The 27,176-nt window shown below is 40.7% G+C and overlaps 1 protein-coding gene across 1 annotated transcript; it reads right to left on the minus strand.

Moving 5' to 3' along the window:
* Positions 1–137: 137 nt before the first annotated feature.
* On the minus strand, positions 138–26,644 carry LOC124149232 (krev interaction trapped protein 1-like). Its single transcript, XM_048381826.1, has 17 exons — positions 26,406–26,644; positions 22,166–22,431; positions 20,067–20,171; positions 19,592–19,730; positions 17,423–17,693; positions 16,428–16,507; positions 15,103–15,246; positions 13,534–13,684; positions 12,408–12,521; positions 11,439–11,543; positions 8,916–8,982; positions 6,786–6,940; positions 5,333–5,499; positions 4,705–4,828; positions 4,227–4,322; positions 3,181–3,249; positions 138–2,256 (listed from the first exon to the last, which is right to left on the minus strand). The coding sequence occupies exons 2-17, from the start codon at positions 22,425–22,427 to the stop codon at positions 2,062–2,064; spliced, it is 2,244 nt and encodes a 747-aa protein (XP_048237783.1). The 5' UTR covers positions 22,428–22,431; positions 26,406–26,644; the 3' UTR covers positions 138–2,061.
* Positions 26,645–27,176: the final 532 nt, after the last annotated feature.

Below are 27,176 nucleotides of genomic sequence, written 5' to 3' on the forward strand. Positions count from 1 at the left end.
CTGTTGTTCTTTTTTTTCGGCAATTGTACATTAACTTCACATATTGGGTATTTTCAAAATGTACAAATGATATGTTGTACATCAGGCATTGTAACTGTTACAACAATTTGGACCTTCACAATACAACAACAAACAGGTAACAATCAAATAGCCTTCATTCATGAAAAACATCCAAACCCAATACCTTGCACCATTATGCTCAGCTATCGGAAAAAGCTAATATCAATGTACAGCCCATCAGATCTATGTTCGTATTGGTTGGAACACAAGGTCAAGGTCAAGGTCGATCATATAACTTGGGGTGAGTCAGGATGATAACTGACACTTAAAATTTGCATAATGTTTGATGCACGGGTCAGAAGTCTGAGCATGGTGATAAATGTACTGTATCTACTGGTATACACAGATGTGTTGAAGGTGCACAGCGACGCAGTGGGTGTCATGGATGATCCCAAAGGGTAGTCTGCTTAGTGCACATGTCCAAGATGCAGAGGTTGCACCTAAATTCATGATTACACAGTCAACAGTGCAGCTGTAATCCTACAACATTCTGACCAGGCCACACATCCTGTTCATTGAGGTCACAATGGAGGTCTCATCATTTTCTGTTTGTACCAGTAGGGTTTGAAAATATTCTGAAAATAACCAATCGAGAAGGACAAACTGTGTCTATTTCTATACCATATGTTGTAAATGTTCTAATATACTTCTCAACATTTGCTAAGGACCACACCTTTGACTAAAGATGACTATTTTTGTCCTTAAGAAATGTTGTGTATTACACAATGCAGGTCAGTGACCCCGCGTTATGGTGGGGACGCCCAGATGTACCACATCAGTCGACACTGAGGCATTGTGTTTCCATGAGGTATACAGTAAGCCATGAGCTTCAGCACTGAGGTGGGGGTATCTTGACATAAGCATAACATGTGGCAAGTAGGTCATAATGACCTGACATATGTCATCTTGACATGTCGTCTTGACCTCCAGAGTCATATTGACATCACACAACCATCTATGTATCACAAACGCTGAACTATATACTTTCAGATGAGCAATATTGCAAATATTCCCCTTTTCTCGATGTACATCATGCTTGTCTACCTTTTTGGTAGTTTGTGGAGAAATACTTGAATCTTGACTGTTTAGTTTTCCCATATCACACTGTTCATATGGGAGCTGAATCATTCAAAGCTGTGGTCATCTTGATTTGATTGGTCAGGTTTTACACCAATCAGAGAGAACTGTGGCAATTTCATCTCTGACTTGGGCTCACAATCTGATTCTTATACTGGTCATCAAAATCACTGATAACTTTTAAGGATCATCCTCGAAACAGGGATATATGTCTACTATTCACTTCACCCCCAGCCCTGGGATAAGACCATGGATAACTCTCACTGCAAATTATGTGACTTCTAAAAATGTTGGCCTTGTAAAATGATTCAATCTAACTGATAGGGAAAGTAAGAAACCAAGGGAGCCAAATCCTCATTCCAATACAACAAATTATCACAATCATATGGGACATTTCTTCTTTGAAGCAAAACCTTTTGATTAAGTGAAGAAAATCGGACTTGGACAGTAGAGTTTAAGATGTATGCTAAATTTAACGCCATAACTGAGCAGTGGGGCTTGCAGTCAAACCATTTGCATCCACTCCTGCTATAGGATGCAAGATATTGTGCCCAGCTTGACCCTGGTCTTGTCCCAGCAGCAAGGATGCTGACAGTCGTTACTTGAGGATGTTTCGACATATACATTGTCATACTTCCATGTTACAGTTGTGACCAGATTCTTTCAATCCTGTTGATTGCATGGCAGTCTGAAAACTCTTTTCAAATAATTTGATTTGCTTTTTACAAAAATATCATCTTATTGTTGACATTGAATAAATAATTACAAATTACTTTTAAATGTAGCAGTTAGTCTGTACAGTTACCTTCACTGCTGACTTTCCAAATTACTCTCACACTGAAAGATAAAAGAAACTAAGCACTTCGATCTTCCAAATTTCTTGTCCATTATATCACAAATTGTTGACAGCCACCATCTTGGCCTTCAGTCATGCATCTGGGCCAGTTTGACCATGAGAAAGTTAATGAGACCAGCTTGTTTGGAGCGGATTTTGGTGACAGTTTTGGGTGAGATTCGACCAGTCTTTCCTTCCGGCCTTGTGACGTGAATCTCCAGCAGAGAATACTCCTGGACATGCTGCCACTCAATCTCAGAGTACTTGTATGACTGAAGCATTGACTGGGGAGAAAGACAGAGCACACTTAATGAACTGATCAATCCAAGCACAGAACCAATAGTGCCATAACACTGCAGCTCACCTGTCTATGTTCATGTTTAAAACAATGTGTCATATAACTTGGAGTGAGTGAGTTGGGTTTAACGCCGCTTTTAACATTATTCCAGTTATATCACGGCGTGTAAGCTTAATGTGGGAGGAAACCCTGAAGTGATGCTGGTCTCAGACGTTTACCACTTCGGTGAAACCCACGAGCACGGGTATGGTGCTGACAAACCTAGAAACATAATCGGGGCGAACCCACAATCATAGGTTTCTGGCGTGCCCAAGGGACGCAACTCTGCACAGCGAATCGCGGCGCCTTAGACGACTGGGCCACCCGTGCCCCCCATATAACTTGGAACCATTACAACGATGAGCTACACATCAACAAGATTCCTCATCCAGACTGTATTTCCAGCCAACCATTTTCTTTCATAATATGCCTCGTAGAACAAATATTATATATTTGAATATGTACAGCAAAGATTTTGAAGTTATCATACACAATGCAAATCTTAACAAAGCCTGGCTCAAACACCACATGCTATACAACTTTAAATGTCCTCTATGGGAAAGGTGAGTTTTGGGTTAAGCAACGCCAACAATTAACAAATTTACCCCCACACCTGCCTTACATATTTTTTTCATATGCTTGTTCGTTGTTTAACACCACACTCAGCAATATTCCAGCTATATGAGGAAGGAAATGGTCTGTAAATAATAGAGTCTGGACCAGACAATCCAGTGCGGCGTTAAACAACAAACAAACAAACTATATCAAAAGATTTGTTAAATTTGTAAAGAAAAAGTATAAAGTAAAAAGGAAGTAAAGAGGCATAAGTAACTGTTGAAAACTAATTAATCTTTTTAACTGTAGTCCTCACCTTGTTCTGCATGCTGATGATATGTATTCCGACATCGTTCACTCCTATGTGACATTTTGTTGGCGAACCCTGGGAAAAAAGAAAGAAATGAGACTAAATACACGGAAATGATTCCCCCAGCAACTGTAAAAGTACCCTCAACAACAGAACCCTTTTCTGTTTTACCACAAAGGTCGAATAAGTATTAAACAAGAAAACAGTGTTATCACTATCCCAAGCCAAGGGACACATTAGAACTTTGTTTGGTCACATCCCATCTATTTTTTATCTCAGCCTTGACAAGTTTCTCTATTAAGCACGTAAAGTTTTATGTAGTTTCTCAGGAAATTTGTCTTCATTGAAGACAGGATGCACAAAATCTAGAAACACGTAGCAAGAGACTTCGTGGCATGGGATAAAATTAGTGCCGCGGCTCTGTAGCTCACCTGGATATGTAGTTTAAAATGTCAACACTGGCAAACACTTCAGAAAAGTTGCTGCCAGTATTATTATTCAAATATGTTCTGCATAAATCCTGAGCAAAAACATATTTTTTCAAATCATTTCGAAAAAATAAGTGATCATAAGGATTAACATACAAGCCAAAATTCAGCTCCCCCAGTCCGGCAGTTCCAGAAGAGGACAAGTTTACAAAGCCACTTGCGCATTTTGAGAGAATTTGGAAACATGGTCAAAGTACGAAGGTCAAATAAAGGCCCAAAATTAAAACTTGTGAAGAACAGAACCCGAGGACCGATTATTTTCTCAGTAATATCATAATTACTTTTAGTTTACTGTGAAAACTTGAGAAGAAAATTATAAAGTTCATCAGCTCAAAAAGTTATGTCATATTAACCTAAACAGCTAAAATTGTCAACAAATGAAAAAAATCTTGCAATTTGATTAGCATCAATTGATACTATTCACGGCTTCACCAGTCCACCCCAAGCAGGGGTTGGTTTTGTATTGTTCTAATATGAACACTTTAATGTTTCGCCCATTCCTGTCTCAACAGCCATATGAATATACACTGAATGTCGTTAAGTCTGAGGTGAATGCTGTCTTACCCTAATGCCTTGGGGGTTTGGTAAAGTCCCAGTGAAGAAAGCAGAGCCGTAGACAGTGAGGTAGTGACAGTGTGTTAAAAACTGACGTTTCAATGCCTGCAAAGAACATAAAGAATCAAATTAAAAAGTTGATGCAGCTATCAAACTGTGCATCTTTATCAGATGAGATGAGTGATGATTGTGTGTGACGTATGAGGAAATATGTCCTACCCCTGGGTAGTCTCATGTCACTGGTCTCTGTGACTTACCAGAGGAGACATGGATCGTCTCATGGCACTCGTGTGTGTGACTTACCAGAGGAGACATGGATGATCTCATGGCAGTCTTCTCTGTGACTTACAAGAGGAGACATGGATCGTCTCATGGCACTCGTCTCTGTGACTTACCAGAGGAGACATGGATCGTCTCATGGCACTCGTGTGTGTGACTTACCAGAGGAGACATGGATGATCTCATGGCACTCGTGTGTGTGACTTACCAGAGGAGTCCTGTCCTTGCCCTGAATGATCTCCCGGCACTCTCTGAGGATCTTGTTGGCCCAGTGTGTGGCTCCCCTCTGCACCAGGATAGGCTGAGGCACGAGTTCCTGCTGCTTCTCTCTGCTGCAATGAGAACCAGTCACAGGTCACTGGACGATCCAGAGGTAGGGGGCATGGAGTGTACACCCCTCCTTTTTTCAGACACCATACACGTTAACTCCACCCTCGACCAAGTCACTTTTTTTATTTGGGTGTTATGGGCACACACCCTTTTTCAAAATCCTGGATCTGCTTCTGCAGGTTGAATACCTAGCACATGACACAGAGAACATCTTGATGTCAGGGCTACAACCATACACTGTTGTATTTTCAGGTTGTGTACCAATAACAAACCACATATGAAAAAATAAGTGAATGACCATGGTGATGCTGGGATGTGTTCGGGCAAAATGTTTTTAGAAGCTGGAAACTTTGTTCAAACACTTTTCCACATAAGGATCGAAAGAAGAAGGAACAAATGCAAAGTGTGAGATAGGATAAGTTTATAATTATGGAATAAATGCTTGTCCTTCCCTGGGATCCCAACAGGGACTGAACCGTGGCAGTGAGATAATCACAATGACTTACTTTGACAGGAAAGACTTCGCTGAACTGGAGTCCAAGTTGCCATGCCAGAGAAGAAACAAGATGGCGGCAAATATAACTGCATCCTGCTCCTTGCATGGGTAGAGGGCGTTGATGTAGTTGTAGTATGCCTCGTGGAAGAGCAGGTCGATGGCCTTCTGATGTGTCAGCTGTACAGAAGATAATTATCTGACAATCATATCCCACTTTTGTGGCCATGGTTTCTTTTGTTTCAGCCATAAGTTTTTAGTCAAATACCACTCTCACTTAAAGTGTAGATGCATAATACCATGCCATCACTGTATTAGTTGGCTCTTAGGGACCAATCATTTAATATTTTGGGGGGCCAAGGATTTTGGTTATAGAAAGAATATTTTGTCAGAGAAATGAATTATCAATGAATAGAGGCGGCATGCAATAATTTTTTCTCAACACAATTTTTTCAGGTCATCTAGCATGTCCCACAAAAACTTAATTGTGGTAATACCTGAAGGACAATTATTTTGTCAAGTATTTTCTGCTTGGAAATTTTCTTTACCGAAACATCGCCATTACAATAAATAAAGAAGTTGTTGTCCATAAATTGTGTCTACTTTGTCATCCGTCAACTTCTAAAACATGCCTATCAAACCAGTATTTTCTGGAACAAACTATCCGTAATTATTTGTTTCCCCAAAATATCTGGCTCCAAAACATCCAATGGTTGGACCCTTCACACGAGGCACTGGAAACTTTGTACTCATCTCCCGCTAGTTCCCGCTATGTTTTTGTACAAACAAGTATAAAGTGTCAATTGCAGTACTCATCATATAAAATAACACTCTCTCATTCATGTCCAGACAGAAACGTCAAAGACTAAACATGCTAAATCAAGTCTTCCAATACTAATTTCTTGTTGAACATTTGCTTGTTGATCAAGTTAATTCTGGACCAATGGAAACACTGGTGTGTGTAATTGAGGAAATGGTTCACAATCGTCTGACTAATAAATAACTAAGCATTTCAGAGATGTACAAGGAAATCCATCCCACTACTTTTGTTGGATACCGATGTACCCATTAAGGTGTGTGAGTGAGTGAGTGAGTTGGGTTTAACGCCGCTTTTAACATTATTCTAGTTATATCACGGCGTGTCAGCTTAATGTGGGAGGAAAGCCCGAAGTGATGCAGGTCTCAGACGTTTACCACTTCGGTGAAACCCACGAGCACGGGTATGGTGCTGACAAACCGAGAAACATAATCAGGGCGAACCGGGATTCGAACCCACAATCATAGGTTTCTGGCGTGTCCAAGGGACGCAACTCTGCACAGCGAATCGCGGCGCCTTAGACGACTTGGCCACCCGTGCCCCCCATTAAGGTGTGAAAACCATGTTGTCAAGTAAGATCCATGTTGTCAGTTGTTTGTCTGCTATTGTAGAATAAAGCAGGCATGTGGTATGTTAGAAGTGAATATACCTGTTTTTCAATCTCCACACCAATTTTGGCATTTCTTCTCCACTTCAGGACCGGCTCCTCATGGTCGGGGTTAGCGTCCGACAACATCCCCACAGTGCGCGTCTGCCATATTCGCAACTGGTTCATCGGCTCATGCTCCGGTTTCAGCTGCAGCTCTGCATGACAAAGAGGGAGGGGTGAGTGATTGAGTGAATGTTGTTTTATTCTGCAGTTGTTATAAGTACAAACCAGTGGATGAGAGAATGAGCTCCAAATGAGAACGCTTTAACCACTAGGCTACCAGTCCGCCCCTGCATATTTGTTGTCAAGCGATGCAGTCTGCTTTACATCAGCCTTAGCACAGTGGCCTGGTAATGATCATGTCTGGACCTAAGAAAACAGTGATTGATATTACGAACAACATTCCAAGCTGTCTGCTTACAATGACAAGCAATCGATCACGTCACTGAGGTTACATAGGACCTATTCTAACTGAGAATCACCATTAGAGCTCAGTTGTGGGCTCCCATGACAAGCAATCAACCAAGTCCAGAGACGAGTTCAAATTTTCTGCCTGGGTACCCACTCCTCCTATTACACGGCCCTACCTGGTACCCGCTATAGGTTTCAAGAGTTGGGTACAAAATGTCTGAATGGGAATAGTTTAACTGCAGCCCTGGCAAAATATCTAGATACACGTATATAACGATCTGATCATAAATACACTGTAGTTGATACACGCTTTATCCTTACTCAAACGACCCATGTGGGTACCTGGGTCCAAATCAGGACCCACCTGACCTGAGTACCTGAGGTTACCTGTCCCAGCCCTACTGACTCAATCCATTCAATAGCTGTTATGACAATCTTAGGATATTTGGGACGACAGGAGATCCTAAAAAAGGGCTTAGGATACTTGGGACGACAGGAGATCCTAAAAAAGGGCTTAGGATACTTGGGATGACAGGAGATCCTAAAATAGGGCTTAGGATACTTGGGACGACAGGAGATCCTAAAATAGGGCTTAGGATACTTGGGATGACAGAAGATCCTAAAAAAGGGCTTAGGATACTTGGGACGACAGGAGATCCTAAAAAAGGGCTTAGGATACTTGGGACGACAGGAGATCCTAAGATAGGGCTTAGGATACTTGGGACGACAGGAGATCCTAAAAGAGGGCTTTGGATACTTGGGACGACAGGAGCACCCAAAATAGGGCCTAAGATACTTGGGACGACAGGAGATCCTAGAATAGGGCTTAGGATACTTGGGACGACAGGAGATCCTAAAATAGGGCTTAGGATACTTGGGACGAGAGGAGATCCTAAAATAGGGCTCTCATGACAGTCATAGGGTGATGGGAACCTCTGTTGCCATGGAATCCTCACAGGAGAAATGACAAGGCATTTGAGTACATGTGGTTTATTTGCCAGGGTTTGCTGTTACACTAAAGGGGTCTTTGTAATCTACAGTACTACAGACATACACTGAAATATACCCTAGCTAAAATCAGAATTCACAAATGTACCCTGACAACATGCACAACATCAGCTCTACACACAGCTTCACTTGACTTCTGTGAGTCAGGTCCTCATTTAAAAAGCTGACAGAAAATAGAGATGCCTCACCACTACACTTCTAAAGGTTTATGTATTCAGGGCTGAAGGAGGAACACAGTGCCTACAGCATGGAAGTGAGCGAGTGAGTATGGTTTAACACCGTGTTTTAGAAATATTCCAGCAATATCACGACAGAGGACACCAGAAATGGGCTTCACACATTGTACCCATGTCGGGAATCGAACCCGGGTCTTCGGCGTGACAAGCGAACACTTTAACCACTAGGATGCCCGACCATCCCGCCTACAGCATGTGAAGTAATGACAGTTAGATAAAACAATGTTTCCGATTATTGTTGAATATGGTTTTAAAGTTGCTGTAAGCACTTCCAGCAATATCATGGCAGGGGACTCCAGAAATGGGCTTCACACATTTTACTCACACAGGGCATTGAACATGGGCCTTCAGCATTATGAGCAAACACTTTAACCACTTGGCTACCCTAACATCCATTTCAGATATAATACAAAGACATCATAAAGAAATAACAGTATCATACAGGAAACTATATACGGTTTCATTTACAACTTACCGAGACTGTTAGAGCAGATCCATATTGTGAAGATCTGAGCATATGGAACAGGCGGCATCCCAAACTCCTGAAACACACAGTACAACCCATGAATGTCGGCAGGTGCTTGCTGTCTACAGCCTTCATACTGTTTCAACAGAACAACTTTGGAATTTCATGCTAAAACACTGAGAAAGCTTTAAGAGAATAGTTTATATGAACATGATTACTCAACACTTTATTATCATACCAACAGCCAACTTTGTTTTGTGTAAGCACTGATGTCTTACACTGAGAACCTGTTCACTGATATCTGACATTGAGAACCTGTTCACTGATATCTTACATTGAGAACCTGTTCACTTATATCTTACACTGAGAACCTGTTCTCTGATATCTTACATTGACAATCTGTTCACTGATATCTTACATTGAGAACCTGTTCACTGATATTTGACATTGAGAACCTGTTCACTGATATCTTACATTGAGAACCTGTTCACTGATATCTTACACTGAGAACCTGTTCACTGATATCTGACATTGAGAACCTGTTTACAGATATTTGACATTGAGATTCTGTTCACTGATATCTTACATTGAGAACCGGTTCACTGATAGCTGACATTGAGAATCTGTTCACTTATATCTTACACTGAGAACCTGTTCACTGATATCTTACACTGAGAACCAGTTCACTGATATCTGACACTGAGAACCTGTTCACTGATATCTTACACAGAGAACCTGTTCACTGATCTTACATTCAGAACCTGTTCACTTATATCTTACACTGAGAACCTGTTCACTGATATCTTACATTGACAATCTGTTCACTGATATCTTACATTGAGAACCTGTTCACTGATATCTGACATTGAGAACCTGTTCACTAATATCTTACACTGAGAACCTGTTCACTGATATCTGACATTGAGAACCTGTTCACAGATATTTGACATTGAGATTCTGTTCACTGATACCTTACATTGAGAACCGGTTCACTGATAGCTGACACTGAGAATCTGTTCACTGATATCTGACATTGAGAACCTGTTCACTGATATCTGACATTGAGAATCTGTTTACAGATATCTGACACTGAGAACCAGTTCACTGATATCTTACATTGAGAACCTGTTCACTGATATCTGACATTGAGAACCTGTTCACTGATATCTGACATTGACAACCGGTTCACTTATATCTTACATTGAGAACCTGTTCACTGATATCTTACACAGAGAACCTGTTCACTGATATCTTACACTGAGAACCTGTTCACTGATATCTGACATTGAGAACCTGTTTACAGATATTTGACATTGAGATTCTGTTCACTGATATCTTACATTGAGAACCGGTTCACTGATAGCTGACATTGAGAATCTGTTCACTTATATCTTACACTGAGAACCTGTTCACTGATATCTTACACTGAGAACCAGTTCACTGATATCTGACACTGAGAACCTGTTCACTGATATCTTACACAGAGAACCTGTTCACTGATCTTACATTCAGAACCTGTTCACTTATATCTTACACTGAGAACCTGTTCACTGATATCTTACATTGACAATCTGTTCACAGATATCTTACATTGAGAACCTGTTCACTGATATCTGACATTGAGAACCTGTTCACTAATATCTTACACTGAGAACCTGTTCACTGATATCTGACATTGAGAACCTGTTCACAGATATTTGACATTGAGATTCTGTTCACTGATATCTGACATTGAGAACCGGTTCACTGATAGCTGACACTGAGAATCTGTTCACTGATATCTGACATTGAGAACCTGTTCACTGATATCTGACATTGAGAACCTGTTTACAGATATCTGACACTGAGAACCAGTTCACTGATATCTTACATTGAGAACCTGTTCACTGATATCTGACATTGAGAACCTGTTCACTAATATCTTACACTGAGAACCTGTTCACTGATACCTGACATTGAGAACCTGTTTACAGATATTTGACATTGAGATTCTGTTCACTGATATCTTACATTGAGAACCGGTTCACTTATATCTTACATTGAGAACCTGTTCACTGATATCTTACACAGAGAACCTGTTCACTGATATCTTACACTGAGAACCAGTTCACTGATATCTGACATTGAGAACCTGTTCACTGATATCTGACATTGAGAACCTGTTCACTGATCCTACATTGAGAACCTGTTCACTTATATCTTACACTGAGAACCTGTTCACTGATATCTTACATTGACAATCTGTTCACTGATATCTTACATTGAGAACCTGTTCACTGATATCTGACATTGAGAACCTGTTCACTGATATCTGACATTGAGAACCTGTTCACTGATATCTGACATTGAGAACCAGTTCACTTATATCTTACATTGAGAACCTGTTCACTGATATCTTACACAGAGAACCTGTTCACTTATATCTGACATTGAGAACCTGTTCACTGATATCTGACATTGAGAATCTGTTCACTGATATCTGACATTGAGGACCTGTTCAAAGATGACATCTAATAATGACTGTGTACTAACCTTTAGCATCTGTTCATTGAGCTGTCTGACAGATGTATGGTATCCAGAGGTCAGTCTGAGGTTGATGATGTTTGCATCCATTGTGTTGACAGCGATTGTGGGACTCTACAACATAAACACAACTCTTACAACTCTTACACCCCAAGACAGTCAATACAACAGTCACATGCACATCCTCCAGTGTTAGACACTGCTTGGTATCCAACCACAGGGTAAATACTGTAAGTGTACACAACTTCACCATGACAAATTGGAAGCAGGCACTGGGCAGGTACAGAGTGCTGTGTTCAAAAGTGAAAGCAGGCCATGGGCAGATAAAACAGTTTTCGAAGTGTCTGGTTGGAAATGTAAATACTCCTATGCAGGAAAAATCCCAGGGTCATCAGCTTGCATGCTTTTCCCTTATCCCACACACATTTCCAACCCAGCCCCAAGCCCCTGTTTTTTCCATCACAACAGCTCCTATAACATTTCCAACCTAGCCCCTGCTTTATCTATCACAACAGCTCCTATAACATTTCCAACCTAGCACCTAGCCCCTGCTTTATCTATCACAACAGCTCCTCGAACATTTCCAACCTAGCCCCTGTTTAATCCATCACAACAGCTCCTCGAACATTTCCAACCTAGCCCCTGTTTAATCCATCACAACAGCTCCTCGAACATTTCCAACCTAGCCCCTGTTTTATCCATCACAACAGCTCCTACAACATTTCCAACCTAGCCCCTGTTTAATCCATCACAACAGCTCCTCGAACATTTCCAACCCAGCCCCTGTTTTATCCATCACAACAGCTTCTCGAACATTTCCAACCTAGCCCCTGTTTTATCCATCACAACAGCTTCTCAAACATTTCCAACCTAGCCCCTGTTTTATCCATCACAACAGCTCCTCAGACATTTCCAACCTAGCCCCTGTTTTATCCATCACAACAAGCCCAGAGTGGTGAGGAAGGAGACACAGCTTACCGGCCGTGTGCCTGACTGTTTGATGAAGTTGGCCACCTGCTCGTGTTTCCAGGTGTGGTCCGGACCCGATTGGCAAATGTCCAGCGCTGTCTTGCCATTCTTGTCACGTGCAGCCTGTGTTGGGAGGTGGTAGAAAGTGTGACAGTGAGTTCAGCTTGATGCCAGTTTGTACAGCATGTCAGTTCATTTTGGTAGGAAAGCATAAGTGATGCAGGTATAAAACATTTAACACATTGGGGAAACCCATATTCTACCTATATTCCATCAATATTCCATTGATATTTCATCTATATTTCATCTATATTCCATCTATATTCCATCTACATTCAATCTATATTTCATCTATATTCCATCTATATTCCATCTACATTTCATCTATATTCCATTTATCTTTCATCTATATTTCATCTATTTTTCTCTATATCCCATCTATATTCCATCTATATTCCACCTATATTCCATCAATATTCGATCTATATTCTATTTATATCCCATCTATAGTCTATTTATAACCTATCTACATCCCATCTATATTCTATTGATATCCCATCTATATCCCACTCATATTCCATCTATATTCTATTGATATCCCATCTATACTCTATTTATAACCTATCTACATCCCATCTATATTCTATTGATATCCCATCTATATCCCACTCATATTCCATCTTTATTCTATTGATATCCCATCTATATCCCATGCATATTTCATCTATGCTCCATCTTTATCCCATCTATATTCTATTTATATCCATCTATACTCTATTTATAACCTACCTATATCCCATCTATATTCCATCTATAATCTATTGACATCCCATCTATATCCCATGCATATTCCATCTATATTCTATTTATATCCCATCTATACTCTATTTATAACCTATCTATATCCCATCTTTATTCTATTGATATCCCATCTATATGCCATCTATGCTCCATCTTTATCCGATCTATGTGTGTACATTGCCCCTCAGGCACTTAAAGGGGACAAGGCTTGGTCCAAATTGGCAGTCCCAGCATGTTTATGTCTGCTAACTCAAATATTGTCATAAATATGCATCACACAGCACAAATTACAATGTCTATCTCAGAGTGCACCACTCTCCATTCCAACCCTTACCACATCAACTCTGTGCACCAGCAAGGTCTCTGCAACAAGCGAGTGACCTTTCCGCGCTGCTAGGTGGAGAGGTGTACTGTCCTCACGGTCGGCAATGTTTGGGGAGCAGCCAGCATCTAGGAGGGCCGTCACCACATTAGAGTAACCATACCTGTCAACATGCAGTTGAATGCTCAATAACCAGCAGCCCTGTTTGAAATGTACATTATACTCCTATGAAAATCACCATAGACTATGAAAATCAAGTACCTAATACCCCTGCCTTAACTCGTGCACCACACAGCTCTGTCCTGTTTACAGCCGGTGCCTGTCAAAGTCAATTAGACATCAGGGCCCCGTTCCACAAAGAAATCTTAGGGCTAAGTTGATTGTAACTCACTAAGTATACGATTTTAAATTTTTGTTACGATCAGCCGCCCGTTCCACTAAGAGAGTTGTAAGTTAAGATCAAAATGCTAAGTTGCTCCGGGCCAACTTAGGATTGCTAAAATCGATCTTAAATATTGTACCATAACAACAAAGATGGCGACTTTTATTATGGTGTGCAAGGAAATGCGTCGTCTGCTAAACATGACCAAGGGAGGTCACTCTAAGCGAAACTTTCGTATCTTCATGGCTGAAGATTCCGATCTTTATTAAGATCGGCTACTTAAGAACTTGTTAAGTTACAATCGCCCTAAGATTGCTTTGTGGAACGGTTGTAAACTTTAGCTTAGACAATTTTAGAATCAACATAAGTCTCTAAGATTGATTGTAGTTACGATCGCTTTGTGGAACGGGGTCAATTTCGACCAGGTTTGTGATGGGAACTGAGTTCCTCCTATACTGGCTAGACACAACGCTTGTTTACAGTTGTATGATGCAGACTTGAGTCACACTTGGGTGGGGAACACTGAAAGGTCTGCTGACAACACATTACTGACCTGCTGACAGTTTTACTACAAGACAAGACCGTTCTAGATGGACACTTTCTGCAACTTGACCTTGAGTAAGTACAGATCAAAGGCATCAGAACACCTGGATATGCTCAGTAAAGATCGCTAAAGTGCATATGATAGAGGTTCAATTTTGAGATCATATAATCATGTCATTAGTATTGTTAAAAAGTTTGGCATTTCCCAGTGGGAATAACAAGTCAAATAATTGATGCATCTTGAGAGACATATGTTTCAAATTTACAAGGGTGTCCATTGAACTGTATTCAGAGTATTAAACTGAGATAGGTATTTGTAGCAAATGTTATTATTTAATCTAATTGTCCAAATCAGAAAAGAAAGGGGTTAGTGTGCATTTTATTGCGAGACAGAATTGTTAACTACTGCTCCAAATTCCCACTTTACTACTGAGGAATATTGGAAAATCATTCACTGTGTTAAAAGTATCGCATAAAAATATAATTAGTTGTACATAACTTCTTAAAATATTTTGACCACATATGGATAAAACATTTATCTATGTTAGTGTTGCAATTGTTTTAAAACAACTATACTTCTCTGTCACCATGGTAACAGAAGAAGGACCCTGCTACACGAGGATGAGTGAAGCGAGAGAGGTTGAGGAAGCAGTTACCATGCTGCATAGTGTATAGGTGCCCACGATATGGAATCTTTCTTGGAATGCAGCTGGCCTTGACTCAGCAGTGTCTTGACCCCATCAAGGTCACCTTCGGCAGCACAGCTGTGGACGGGGTACTTTTCCCTCCACTTCAGGGCTCTGTAATACCATGCAGTGTACAGAGTGTTTAGCTTGCTGGGTCAGAGCAATCAGCAAATCTACAGAACTTGCAATGAGATGAGTGAGTGAGTGAGTGAGTGAGTATGGTTTCACGCCGCTTTAAGCAATATTCCAGCAATATCACAGCGGTGGACACCAGAAATGGGCTTCACACATTGTACCCATATTGGGAATCGAACCCAGGTCTTCGGCGTGGCGAGCGAATGATTTAACCACTAGGCTACTCGGCCACCCCTGTAGTGAGATGAAATTAGGTAGTTTGTGGTGAGATTAGTAAGCCATCTGATTTGCAGATAATAAAATGTTTTGTAAATGACACTAATAGACATGATGCATACACGGCATGGCATTGTTGAACATTATCATGTGATATACAATCAGTGGATCATTCCAGTCTTGGTTGGTTGGTTTGTTGTCAGCAATATTTCAGCTATATGACGGCAGGATTTCAGTCTTGGCATCCTGCCAATATCATGGTCCCTACAGTATCAGGAAGCCAGGTGGGCTAGGGGTTGATAGTGAGAGCAAGAGTGTCTGTAACCATGGTAACACCCTGTCAGGCATACAAAGCATCGGTATTGTTAGTCAACAGTGGGAAGCAATGCCATGCAACAACTCTCCACAGACCAAAGACATTCACTGAAAATATGTACTAAAAGAAACATACATGTATGTGAATATTTGTATACAGACATATATCAACATAAGTTCATCGGGTGTTGTGTAAATACAGAATACTAAAATGAGCTCCCATTTAATACCAATTTTATGAAACGAGTGAAAAGTTCTGGTATCTGATGAGGGAAAGTGATGATAAATCAAATATTCAAATAAAAGATTTAATGACAGCATTATTATAGCAGGAATAGTTTACAAACTGGTGTTTACACATATTTATCAAACATTACATGTACCTGCAATCCATTCACAGCGTAGTATCCTAGTATCCATTGTACATGTACACGTATGGAGCGTATTGCCATGGCCTGACACGCATGAGCGTCATAGTCCAATAGAAGACTAACATAGTTTCGCAGAAATCTGCAGATATCCACAGACTATTCACAAATCATTCACAACATATCCACCAATTATCCACAGATTAATTGTACTTTTACAACAAAATACGATATCAAACTTTTGTGTTGTTGTGTACATACTCTGGTATGGGGTCTGGAACCACTATTCTTCCATAGTCAGGCTTCTGGGGCCAGAAGTTGTTCTCTATCAGTCTGTTCACCTGCAAACATACAGAGTTCTTCTGGGTAAGGGAGACAATCACTGGGATGCTGGAAACTCATCACAAACTATCTGGTGAAACAGGGTTTAACGTCGCGTCCAAGATTATTGCACTTATATAGCGACGTGCATGTACGTATGTGTGTTTGTGTGGCTGCTTGTACTAGTCCGGACTGATGCCGATTTATAGTGCTAGCTCACCGAGATACCATGCCGCAGTTTAACATGAATATCCCACTCAGACACAGTATACTGACTCCGAGCCGACCAGTTCTTGTTTTAGCCCCTTAATGCCGAGCGCCAGACAGGGTAACAACAAGTACCATCTTTTGACGTCTTTTGGTATGACGCGGTCGGGGATCGAACCCCGGACCTTCTGCTCTCTGGGCGGACGCTCTACCACTAGACCACGGAGGCGGTAGACAGACTATCTACATCTGAATCAAAATTATACCATTTTCTGCAGAAGCTTGGTTTGTTCCTTTCTCCTTATTGCAAACATTCATGTTATGTTTAAGGTATAATGACATGGTCCTACATTAGATGCTGCTCATAATATCGATCACTGGATTGTCTTGTCCAAACTTGATTATTTACAGGCCACCAACATATTGCAGGAATATTGCAGCAATGCACAAACAAACAAAATGGTTGACAAACTGACTGTCTTATCACCCTGTTGGCCTTATCACCTATGCTGGTCATAAGAGGCGACTAAATGGATCGGGTGTGCTGGTCTCTTTGACTTGGTTGATTGCGTGTCATCGTACAACTCATGTCATGCCCTTTGCCTTGACAACACTGAAAACACTTCCAGAATTTATCTGAAACTTTCAAATGGAGGAACTCTCATTGCGAATCATAGAAAACATTGGCCAGTTCAACCTAAATAGAAGAATATATTTTGGTCACAAACCTTTGTCTTATACTGTAGGCCGGACCCAAACAAGGGGTTGATAACAACAATATCACACTTCTCTATGGACAACATTTTGGCTCGGGCTTCATTGGCTGTGAGTTGTATCTCCGCGGGGAGGTCACCCAAGTTCTGAGTTCCGCTGTCCTCGGGGGAGATCCTGCTGGATAGGAAGACGGGGTTGTGTACCGTCAGACGCATCCTGTACTCCGCCCGAGACCGGAACAACGCCTCCACGGAACCAGACCGCATGTGCTTCTCTCGGAGCCAGCTGCAGACAGGAACATGTGTCACACTTCAAATCATTGCCCATTTTAAGAGTGAGTGAGTATGGTTTAATCCTGTTTTGAATAGTGTGTATTATACTTGTCAACCTCATGTGGGAAGGAGTGACTGAGTATGGTTTTATCACACTTTTAGCAATATTCCAGCTGTATCAAGGCGGGGATGGAGGGGGCACAAGAAATGGTCTATGTAGGGAATCAAACCCAGGCCTTCAGTGTGACATGTAAATGCCTTAACCACAAGGCTACCCGACCGACCTGTGGGAGTGAGTGAGTGAGTGAGGTTTTACGCCGCTTTTAGCAATATTCCAGCAATATCACGGTGGGGGACACCAGAAATGGGCTTCACACATTGTACCAATGTCGGGAATCTAACCCGGGTCTTCGGCGTGATGAGCTAACGCTTTAACCACTAGGCTACCCGACCGCCACACGACCCGTGGGAAGGAGCTTGAAGTGTAGAATAACATTTACCATGTGAGAAGGTGTGTGTCTCTGTGTTGGTATGCAAGATTTATGGCCTTCTCATAGAGTATTCGGGTGGTGGTGTAGCCTAGTGGTTAGAGCGTTTGCTCATAATGCCAAAGTGAGTGAGTGAGTATGGTTTTACGCCGCTTTTAGCAATATTCCAGCAATATCACGGCGGGGGACACCAGAAATGGGCTTCACACATTGTACCCATGTCGGGAATCGAACCCGGGTCTTCGGCGCGACGAGCGAACGCTTTAACCACTAGGCTACCCGACCGCCCCATAATGCCAAAGACCTGGGTTACTACTCCCCACAAGGGTGCAATGTGTGAAGACTATTTCTGGTTTCCAGTGCTGTGATATTGCTGGAATATTGCTAAAAGCGGCATATAACCAAACTCACTCACTCATTTATCAAGGACTCATGATGCAGAAGTGTGGTTCGTGTCATGATTATTTTCCAAAACAAATTATCTATTTATCATAACGGCATATTTTTACACAAATCACTCGAAGATGTCAAAAGTGTAAAATGTATCAGGAACTTGTTTGCTCAACATACAACAATAAGACCCAGTCAGTACGTCATTGTGTTCATGGCGTACAGAATATGAACCTTGCACAATATATGTGGTCATTGCCCGACTGGTCTGCAGACGAAGGGGCAGCAGATGAAGGGGCAGCAGATGGGATGCAATGACAAATTACAGAGTATCTGGGATATGGAGATTGAGGTGGGTGCAGGCACCATCATAATCAGAGAAACCTAAGATTCAAATTCACAATGAGCAGATCTGGGCAGATCTAAGGGACACAACTCCGCACAACAAATATTTTCACTGCACTGCCTATGAAAACCTGTTGAGTGAGTGAGTGAGTGCGCTTTTACACCGCTTTTAGCAATATTCCAGCAATATCAGTGTGGGGGACACCAGAAATGGGCTTCACACATTGTACCCATGTCTGGAATCAAACCCAGGTCTTCGGCGTGACGAGCGAACGCTTTAACCACTGGGCTACCCGACCGCCCCTCAAAAAACCTGTTGAACCACCAAGCATGACTACATTTGAAATTTAGGGTCCTGGGTTCCTTGATATTTGCTACTATGGAATTTGCCCGGTTGCCAGGCCTGATAAATAATGTAAATTATTACAAGGAATTGGATTTATTGTTCAGCCAGAGAGCAAGAATGTGTGTATCAACTATGTAGGATACATCAAACCTCCAATGCCGTCAGGTCACACTGAAATACCCTCGCGACTCCCAAGGGCTTTCCAGTCTAGTGCCCGGCCCCTCTCTCAACGAAGGGACCTCAGAGTTGTGACTATCATATTGTATGGTAAAGTATGGAGTTATGAAACACAAAGCTTTAAGGCCCTGGAATGAGTTCCCTCCCCTTAAACATTCTCCTCACTTTCCAAGGTGCTGCAGCAGTGGTAATGTTGGCGAGGGGAAGTTGACGCTGCCGTTGCTGAGCATCTCAATGACTGCCTCCATGGAGTAGAAGCCCGGAGCGTTCTGTGCCTGGTCCACATAGCGCTTACTGAGCTTCTCTGCAACATCACACCAACTCACTGTCATATTTGTTTTCAGATTTTGTTTCCAAAATCGAATTCATAAAGCTTCCTTATCAAACCTCATGGGACCTAATGGATGTAAAATATTTCCATCGAATTTACACATACTGAACTGGAGAAAGCATGAATGAACATAATTTAATAGCTGTACTAAAACCTGTGTAGGATTATAGGTTTTGAAGCCCTTGCATCTTCTATTACCAATTTCATGTCAGAATGAGAAAATGATCATTGCTTGCTTGTGCACTGCTCCCACTTTTCAAAACCAAGGACCTGCCTCTTATGCATGGTGTGAATCTCGTGAGAACTTACCTAGCTGTGAAATAGGCACACAGAACAAGGAAAATCTAGACAGGGATTCCCGGGGGCCTCTGGAACTGTCGGACTGATGTGGCGGGACCAGTATTGCCCTCTCTCCTGAAACAGATACATCAGTAGTTGAAGTCCAAGCTGTATTCCATGTTCTCAGTATCAGCTGTTACAATGTCCATTTCAGTCCCCAGTGTATTGCGTGATTCCGTGGTTGCAGAATATTTTGCAGAAATGGCCACTCAGTGCATAAATGTACCTATCTTGCAGAAAAATCACATGCTGTGCCAAACTTGAGCAGAACTTTGCATTTATATGCTGCAGAATTCATCAAATGCACTGCAGAACTTTAGCATGTGAGTCCAAACCTGGTTTTAAACATGAAAACGGACATTGATTTCGTTTTGAAGTGAAACTGACTTTTGTATAATTGCTTACCGAAAGTGCATGTCTGTATGTCTAAACTATTGATCTCTTGATTCACTTCAATAAGCTATCCTAGACAGGGATAGGGTTATCAAAAAATGCCTGCCACAAGTCAAACAGGTGCAAAAGTATGAAATTTACGAAAACTAAAGTTAAAAGTTGGCAGAATTGTGTGTAGAACAATCAAAATTTGGTTGCAGAATTTACAAAAATTGAGAATTTGTATTTTGGCCTAGGAATAAAGCGGGGACTGACTTACTTATGATTCAGTGATAATACAGCTGACTGAGGCACTCTCCACCTCCCACCTTCCCCACCCTGTGAGGCCTCCATGGTAGAGTAGGCCTTTATTGACACAACAATGAGGATTACCAACAATGAGGATTGGGTGTTTATTGACCGCAGAATTTTTATTTTGGCCAAGGTAAACTGACTGACGTATGCTTTAGTGATAATACAGCTGACTGAGGCACTCTCCACCTCCCACCTTCCCCACCCTGTGAGGCCTCCATGGTAGTGTAGGCCTTTATTGACACATGATGCAAAGGATTACCAACAATGAGGATTGGGTGTTTATTGACCGCAGAATTTTTATTTTGGCCAAGGTATACTGACTGACGTATGCTTTAGTGATAATACAGCTGACTGAGGCACACTCCACCTCCCACCTTCCCCATCCTGTGAGGCCTCCATGGTAGAGTAATATTCAGCAATATTCCAGCTGTATGACATTGGGCTGGAAATGATTGAGTCTGGACCAGACAAACCACTGGATGATATTATGAGCATCATCCCACATCACATCCTGTCCATTCAGCCAGTCACTGAGCCTGACAAGTCAATCCATTTAGTTGACTCACATGACTAGCATACGTTGCTACCTGTTTTAACCTGGAATCCCCACAGGTTTAAACTCTATTTACTACTCGACCATTAAGAGATGCCCCGTTTAATACATTTACAGCTGTATTACACATTGTGTAATACCAACACATGTGCTTATGTACTGTGGGAACAAGTTTCACAAACAAATATTGAAAACTCCCTACATCCCTGGGTTTATTCAACGACATTGCGTGTAGAGATAATAGGTCACTAAGAGGAGCTTATGCATGCTCGATTACCCACCAACCCTGTTGACATCACATGGCATTGTTTTGCCGGTAGATCTTGCATCAAAATTCCACAAATTTGTCATAGGGTATTGTGACATGATTGTAAACTTTCTGGTGAAGAGCCCCTGCCCCAAGGCGATCATTTTGCAACAACGGTTGTAAATATATGTTAAAGTATGGGAGTTACATTAACCTTAGCGCTATGATAACTTTTTAGAACGGACCCCTGATTTCTAATGGTAGACTGTTATTGCATTAAATTAATGTGTCAACTTTCCATGTGTTTGAAGTATTATTCTGTTAAACTCAATGGGATAATGCTGTGGATCAACAGATGTCTGCCTATTTACACACGACAGTGAACTTTTTACATTAAGTTACAAACAGCAAGTAATAAACACAATACTAAACTCACTCCTGTGTAACAACAAATGTATTAAACTCATGAAGAGTTCTGGTATCTGACTCACTTTCGCTCATCAGATACTCAGTCGTTTCATAAAATTGTTATAACTCAGGAGTGAGTTTAGTATTCCATATTTGTCTATCTGAGTCCCCCACCTTTTATCCCCAGCCCCATATCTCCTCCCGTCAGCGTATACAGGTGGGTCAGGACCATCTCTCTCGGCTCATCCTCGCCTAGCTTCATCGAGACCATCGGCAGGTATTTGGCGGCCTTGACCTTGTCCCCAGGAGGCGTCTTGCTGTCCAGTAAGAGGATATCGTACAGACGTGGACGGTAGTCGCCCCTGGCAACATTGGCCTTGGGGCGTATGACTGCTAAAACACCTTCCATGTTGTGTGGGTTCTGGTCGATAATCATCTATCTGGAAACATAATGATTACAATGTTTTACTTTCAGCGCTAACGTTGTTACCTACTACAGATTGGAATCGATTGACATGGTCAACAATCCAAAATAATTTACTGTTTTCAACCGACCAACTATAGTCACCTACCATCAGATACTTAGTGTTTCTGGGGAGGGGAGGTAGTCTAGTTGTTTAAGCATTTCCTCATCACAGCGAAAGCTCAGGTTTGATTCCCCACATGGGTACAATGTGAGAAGCCCATTTCTAGTGCCCCTGCCATGATATTGCTGGAATATTCCTATAAGTGACATTAAACCATACTCATTCACTCTTTCTTTCTCTTCATTCACACTTGGTGAACCCACTTCACTGTTTGTGTCACACCATTAGGACAATGAATATATCGTTATGTTAGTTATGTTAGTTATGTTAGCGTAATTAATGCCTGTCCAGTAGCCCATGGCTACTTTCTTTTGTTCTGGCTACAGAAAATATATTTAGGTACCACACTAGCTTAATTTTCTATCTAATGAGCAATAATATAAACCTTCATTAAGACAAACCTTGTGTAACTTTTCCTGACTTAAGTTATGAAACATTTTTAGTGATTGTTTGATTGGTTGTGTCCAACCAAGCATCAACTACTGCAATGACACAGTGCCTCACTCCAAGCTCCCACCTCATCTATGAAATGATATATTTGGTTGGTTTGTCAGCTGCACTCAGCAATATTCCAGCTATATGATGGCGGTCTGTAAATATTCAAGTCTGGACCAGACAATCCAGTGATTGGCATCATGCGTATTGTTACGATGGAATGCATCAACAAAGTTAGTGAGTCTGACCACCTGATCGCGTAAGTTGCAGCTCACAACATGATTGGGTTTCTTAAGACTGATTCCAACCCAGATCTTCACAGGTGTATTTCTGAAATAATGTCAATGACACGCCATCAAAATAACATGAATGTACCTGAAGATATAAAAACAGCTGTATACTGTACCTCACCTGGCTATATCATATCAGACACATTTCAACACCTTGAGAAATTGCACACATTTGTGAGCATGTATATACTGACATCATGAATTCATTGTTTAAAATTGTTGGAGAAACGTGCTTACGTTCCACACACAGCTGCTGTGTAGGTCATATTGTAAATCAGATTAGTGCTAAATGTACAAACGTAGGTGGCAACTTTGGATGGAGGGAACTTGCAAGTCATGTTACATCCTCGATTATCCAGTGTATCAACCCTTCATTCTTTCTTATATAAACACCCTAGCCCCATTCACCACCAAAGCTCCACACAGAAGGGACATCACCATCTCAATCTTCACAATCTCTTAATCTTTATTATACAATCAAAAACGTAACCAAAATATATTTTATGTTTAACCCAGTATTTTGACATAAATATAGAAAATTGCTGGTCCAGTGATCTACATGATGTAAGGCGTAGTAACTTGCTGTGAGGCTAAGGCCCATACAATTGTACATTATACCTATCTGGGCCCACAAAGCGATCTTAGCGCTAAGATGATCGTAACTTCCATACTTTAACATAGACTAACAATAGTCTTAGCGCTAAGATGATCGTAACTTCCATACTTTAACATAGGTAGGCTTTGTGCAAGTGGGCCCTGGAGTTCATAACTGTGGGTTTGAATCCAAGGTTACGATTCTTGGAAGTTTAACAGTCAGCATCAGATCTGTGCTGGGATTTCACCAAACTTTGTTTGTTGTTTAACACCTTAATATTCCACAGGGCTCCAGATAATTTTTCAGCATCAGGAGTATGTACTTCTTATTTTACTGTAGAAGGTCTGGCAAAACTAAAGAATACACTTAGAGTGCTGAATGGAATTTAATGGATTAATCTTGTATTTCATTTTAGATATGCATGACAGCATTTCTACTCTCATGTAAACAGGTCAATAAACAATAAATAATACTTCATGGTTGTACATAATGCGCACTCCCCTCTGGAGTATTCAGTATTTTGGGGGGAATTTGAGTATTATGAGCAGAATACTTTTACATCAAATCCCCTTCAGTAAAGTCAGGTTAACGAACAGATGATAACATATTTGAGGAAATACAATATTGAAATTTGAGATTAAATATCACTAGACATGATGATTTACTGTTTAAATTGTATTTCCAGTTCTACTAGCCATTGTTTTACATGCAGAGATTGAGATTACTGTGTGTATTTTCACGTAAACTAAATCAGAAACAGCAATGAGCTGTACACACATTTTCTACCAATCTACCGGTGATTCGGTTACAAATGACCCACTAATATAACTTGAAAGAATGTTGATGCAATGATCGGAAGAATTGTACCTGAAAACTATTATCAAATCAAGAATAATATATTCCAATATCATGTTATTTTAGTTGCAGCCGTACTACATATATCTAAAATAATAATAAGCATTAGCGTACTACTAACTCTCGTACAGCAGATCGCTATTGCCAGACATATATTACGTATTGAACAATAAAACCAGTCACTGTCGAGGCTCCCTGCATTCGCGCTAGAAGCGCCATGTTGACATATAACAGACAAACCACAACAAATATGACTTTCAATTAGTCAAAGTATGGCATTTATTATCCATGTATCCATTCTCTGTCAAATAAAGTTTGTGTCAAGCCATCAGTAACAGTAACCTGACCGTGGTTTCTGTAAATCATGGTGAGTTATGTGATCTACTGATCACTTCACAAACGATTTCGAAGAAATTAATGCAAACAACACTGAATGAAATTTTGAATAAAAGTAATAAAATAAGTTACAAACAAGTCCAAATATAGAATTAACACTTTTGGTAACCAGACAGTATAAATGCATGATTTCTTTGCATACTTCAGTTCAGTTTTGTTGACATGGTATTTACAGTGTTACTTGCTCATGGTAATGTCTTTGTGTTGGGAAAAAAACACATCAAAAGTCATTATGGCGAGTATAATGCACACCCCCTCCACAATAAGTTTACACAGCTGTGTTTTTTGGAAAAAAGTGTGCACTAAACTAAAGAAAGTAATCATAATATAATTTTGGGGAAATATGTCTAGAAATGAATGTTAGACGCATGTAACCAAGTCACGGAGCATGACCACCCAATCTACATAGTCAACTCTTACAACCAGCATAGTCTGCTGGAGAATAATACTAACCCAGAACCTCAAGAGTGTCCACCAAAGTAGTACATGCCAAATACTTCAGTTCTTTTGACTTTTCTCCCTCCCATCAAAAAAACTGACAGTCATGTCACCAAACATAACTTTCAAAATGAAGTGACATCCTAAACATCACAAGCTTCTAACATGCTAACTCACACACCAATATGTTTTTGATTAATTTCCAACTGATCTCTGCATTTTATTTTAATCCAAGCACTGTAATCAAAACCGCAAAATTTTATCATTTTGTCCTGATGTATATATTGTCTTGATCATGCTGATGTTATTACAGTTTTAGGACCCGTGAAGATCCGGGGTAGAATAGGTCTTCAGCAACCCATGCTTGCTGTAAAAGGCGACTATGCTTGTCGTAAGAGGTGACTAACGGGATCGGGTGGTCAGGCTCGCTGACTTGGTTGATGCATGTCATCAATCCCAATTGCGTGGATCGATGCTCATGACATTAATCACTGGATTGTCTGGTCGAGACTTGATTATTTACAGACCGCCATCATATAGCTGGAATGTTGCTGAGTGTGGCATTAAACAATAAACCAACCAACCCTATAACAGTTTTAAACATTGGTATAAACATTTTACTACAGTGTTGTTATATGCAGTATGTGCAACATTGTTCCAATCTACAAGTAATAAAATAAGGCTTTCGAACTTCCACTCATTTAGCAGTTAACTGAGGGATTCCTTTATGTCAGAGACAACCAGTCTCTCGAAATATAAGCTAACTGCTTTTGTGTATAAAGAAATATGACGGTAGCAACAAAAGATATCGTACTCACATTCGCAATCTGAAGTCATTAATGACCGTATTTCTACATGAACTTGCCGTGGCAGAGCCTATCGTCAGGGCGGCCGCTGCAGAAACACTGTCATTATTTCAGCTACTTCGCATTTATTGCTAACCGAGGTGTCTTGCAACTATGTAGATCTCACATATGAAACATCGCGTTTAATTAGAAAACTTTGCACGGAAGTAAACTCCATAAACTTCGACCATAAAAGTTTGCTACTATTTGTGACAGGAGAGTCGCAGTCTAGGGAGCAGTCATTTAGGGAAACTGACATACGGCATTCTCACACTGCACGCAAGTTCGCGACCTCTGCTGCGCCATTCGTAAGCGCATTAGTCACTTTTATGGGTGGTAATGAGGGCGTATGGTCACATTGATCAACAAAATTAAATACAGTTTTCGAGATAATTAGGAAATGTAGGTATCTTTGTGGGTAGCATCGGTAATGGTGACGAAGTTTTGATAAGTCACTAGCTTGGTAATTTTGCGATTTCCGTTTACACTATTTTGACTTGCAACACAAAGTAAATATTTCACCTGAGCATTGCTTTTTTATAGTGTGTATATTTTTTTACTGTCAAAATGTGTAACATTTTCAAATTTATTAAACGCCTAAATATTCAGTTATTTTACAAAGTGACTGAAAAACATTTCCATCTGTATTATTATGATAACGAATTCCAAACATTTTTATGTTTAATGTCATCACCAAGAGGCTGAAAATGTTACGTTGAAAAGTACATTTCTATGTTGTTTGGC

Source organism: Haliotis rufescens, unplaced genomic scaffold (genome assembly GCF_023055435.1).
Source record: "Haliotis rufescens isolate VD_foot unplaced genomic scaffold, xgHalRufe1.0.p SCAF_4, whole genome shotgun sequence".
NCBI lineage: Eukaryota > Metazoa > Mollusca > Gastropoda > Lepetellida > Haliotidae > Haliotis > Haliotis rufescens.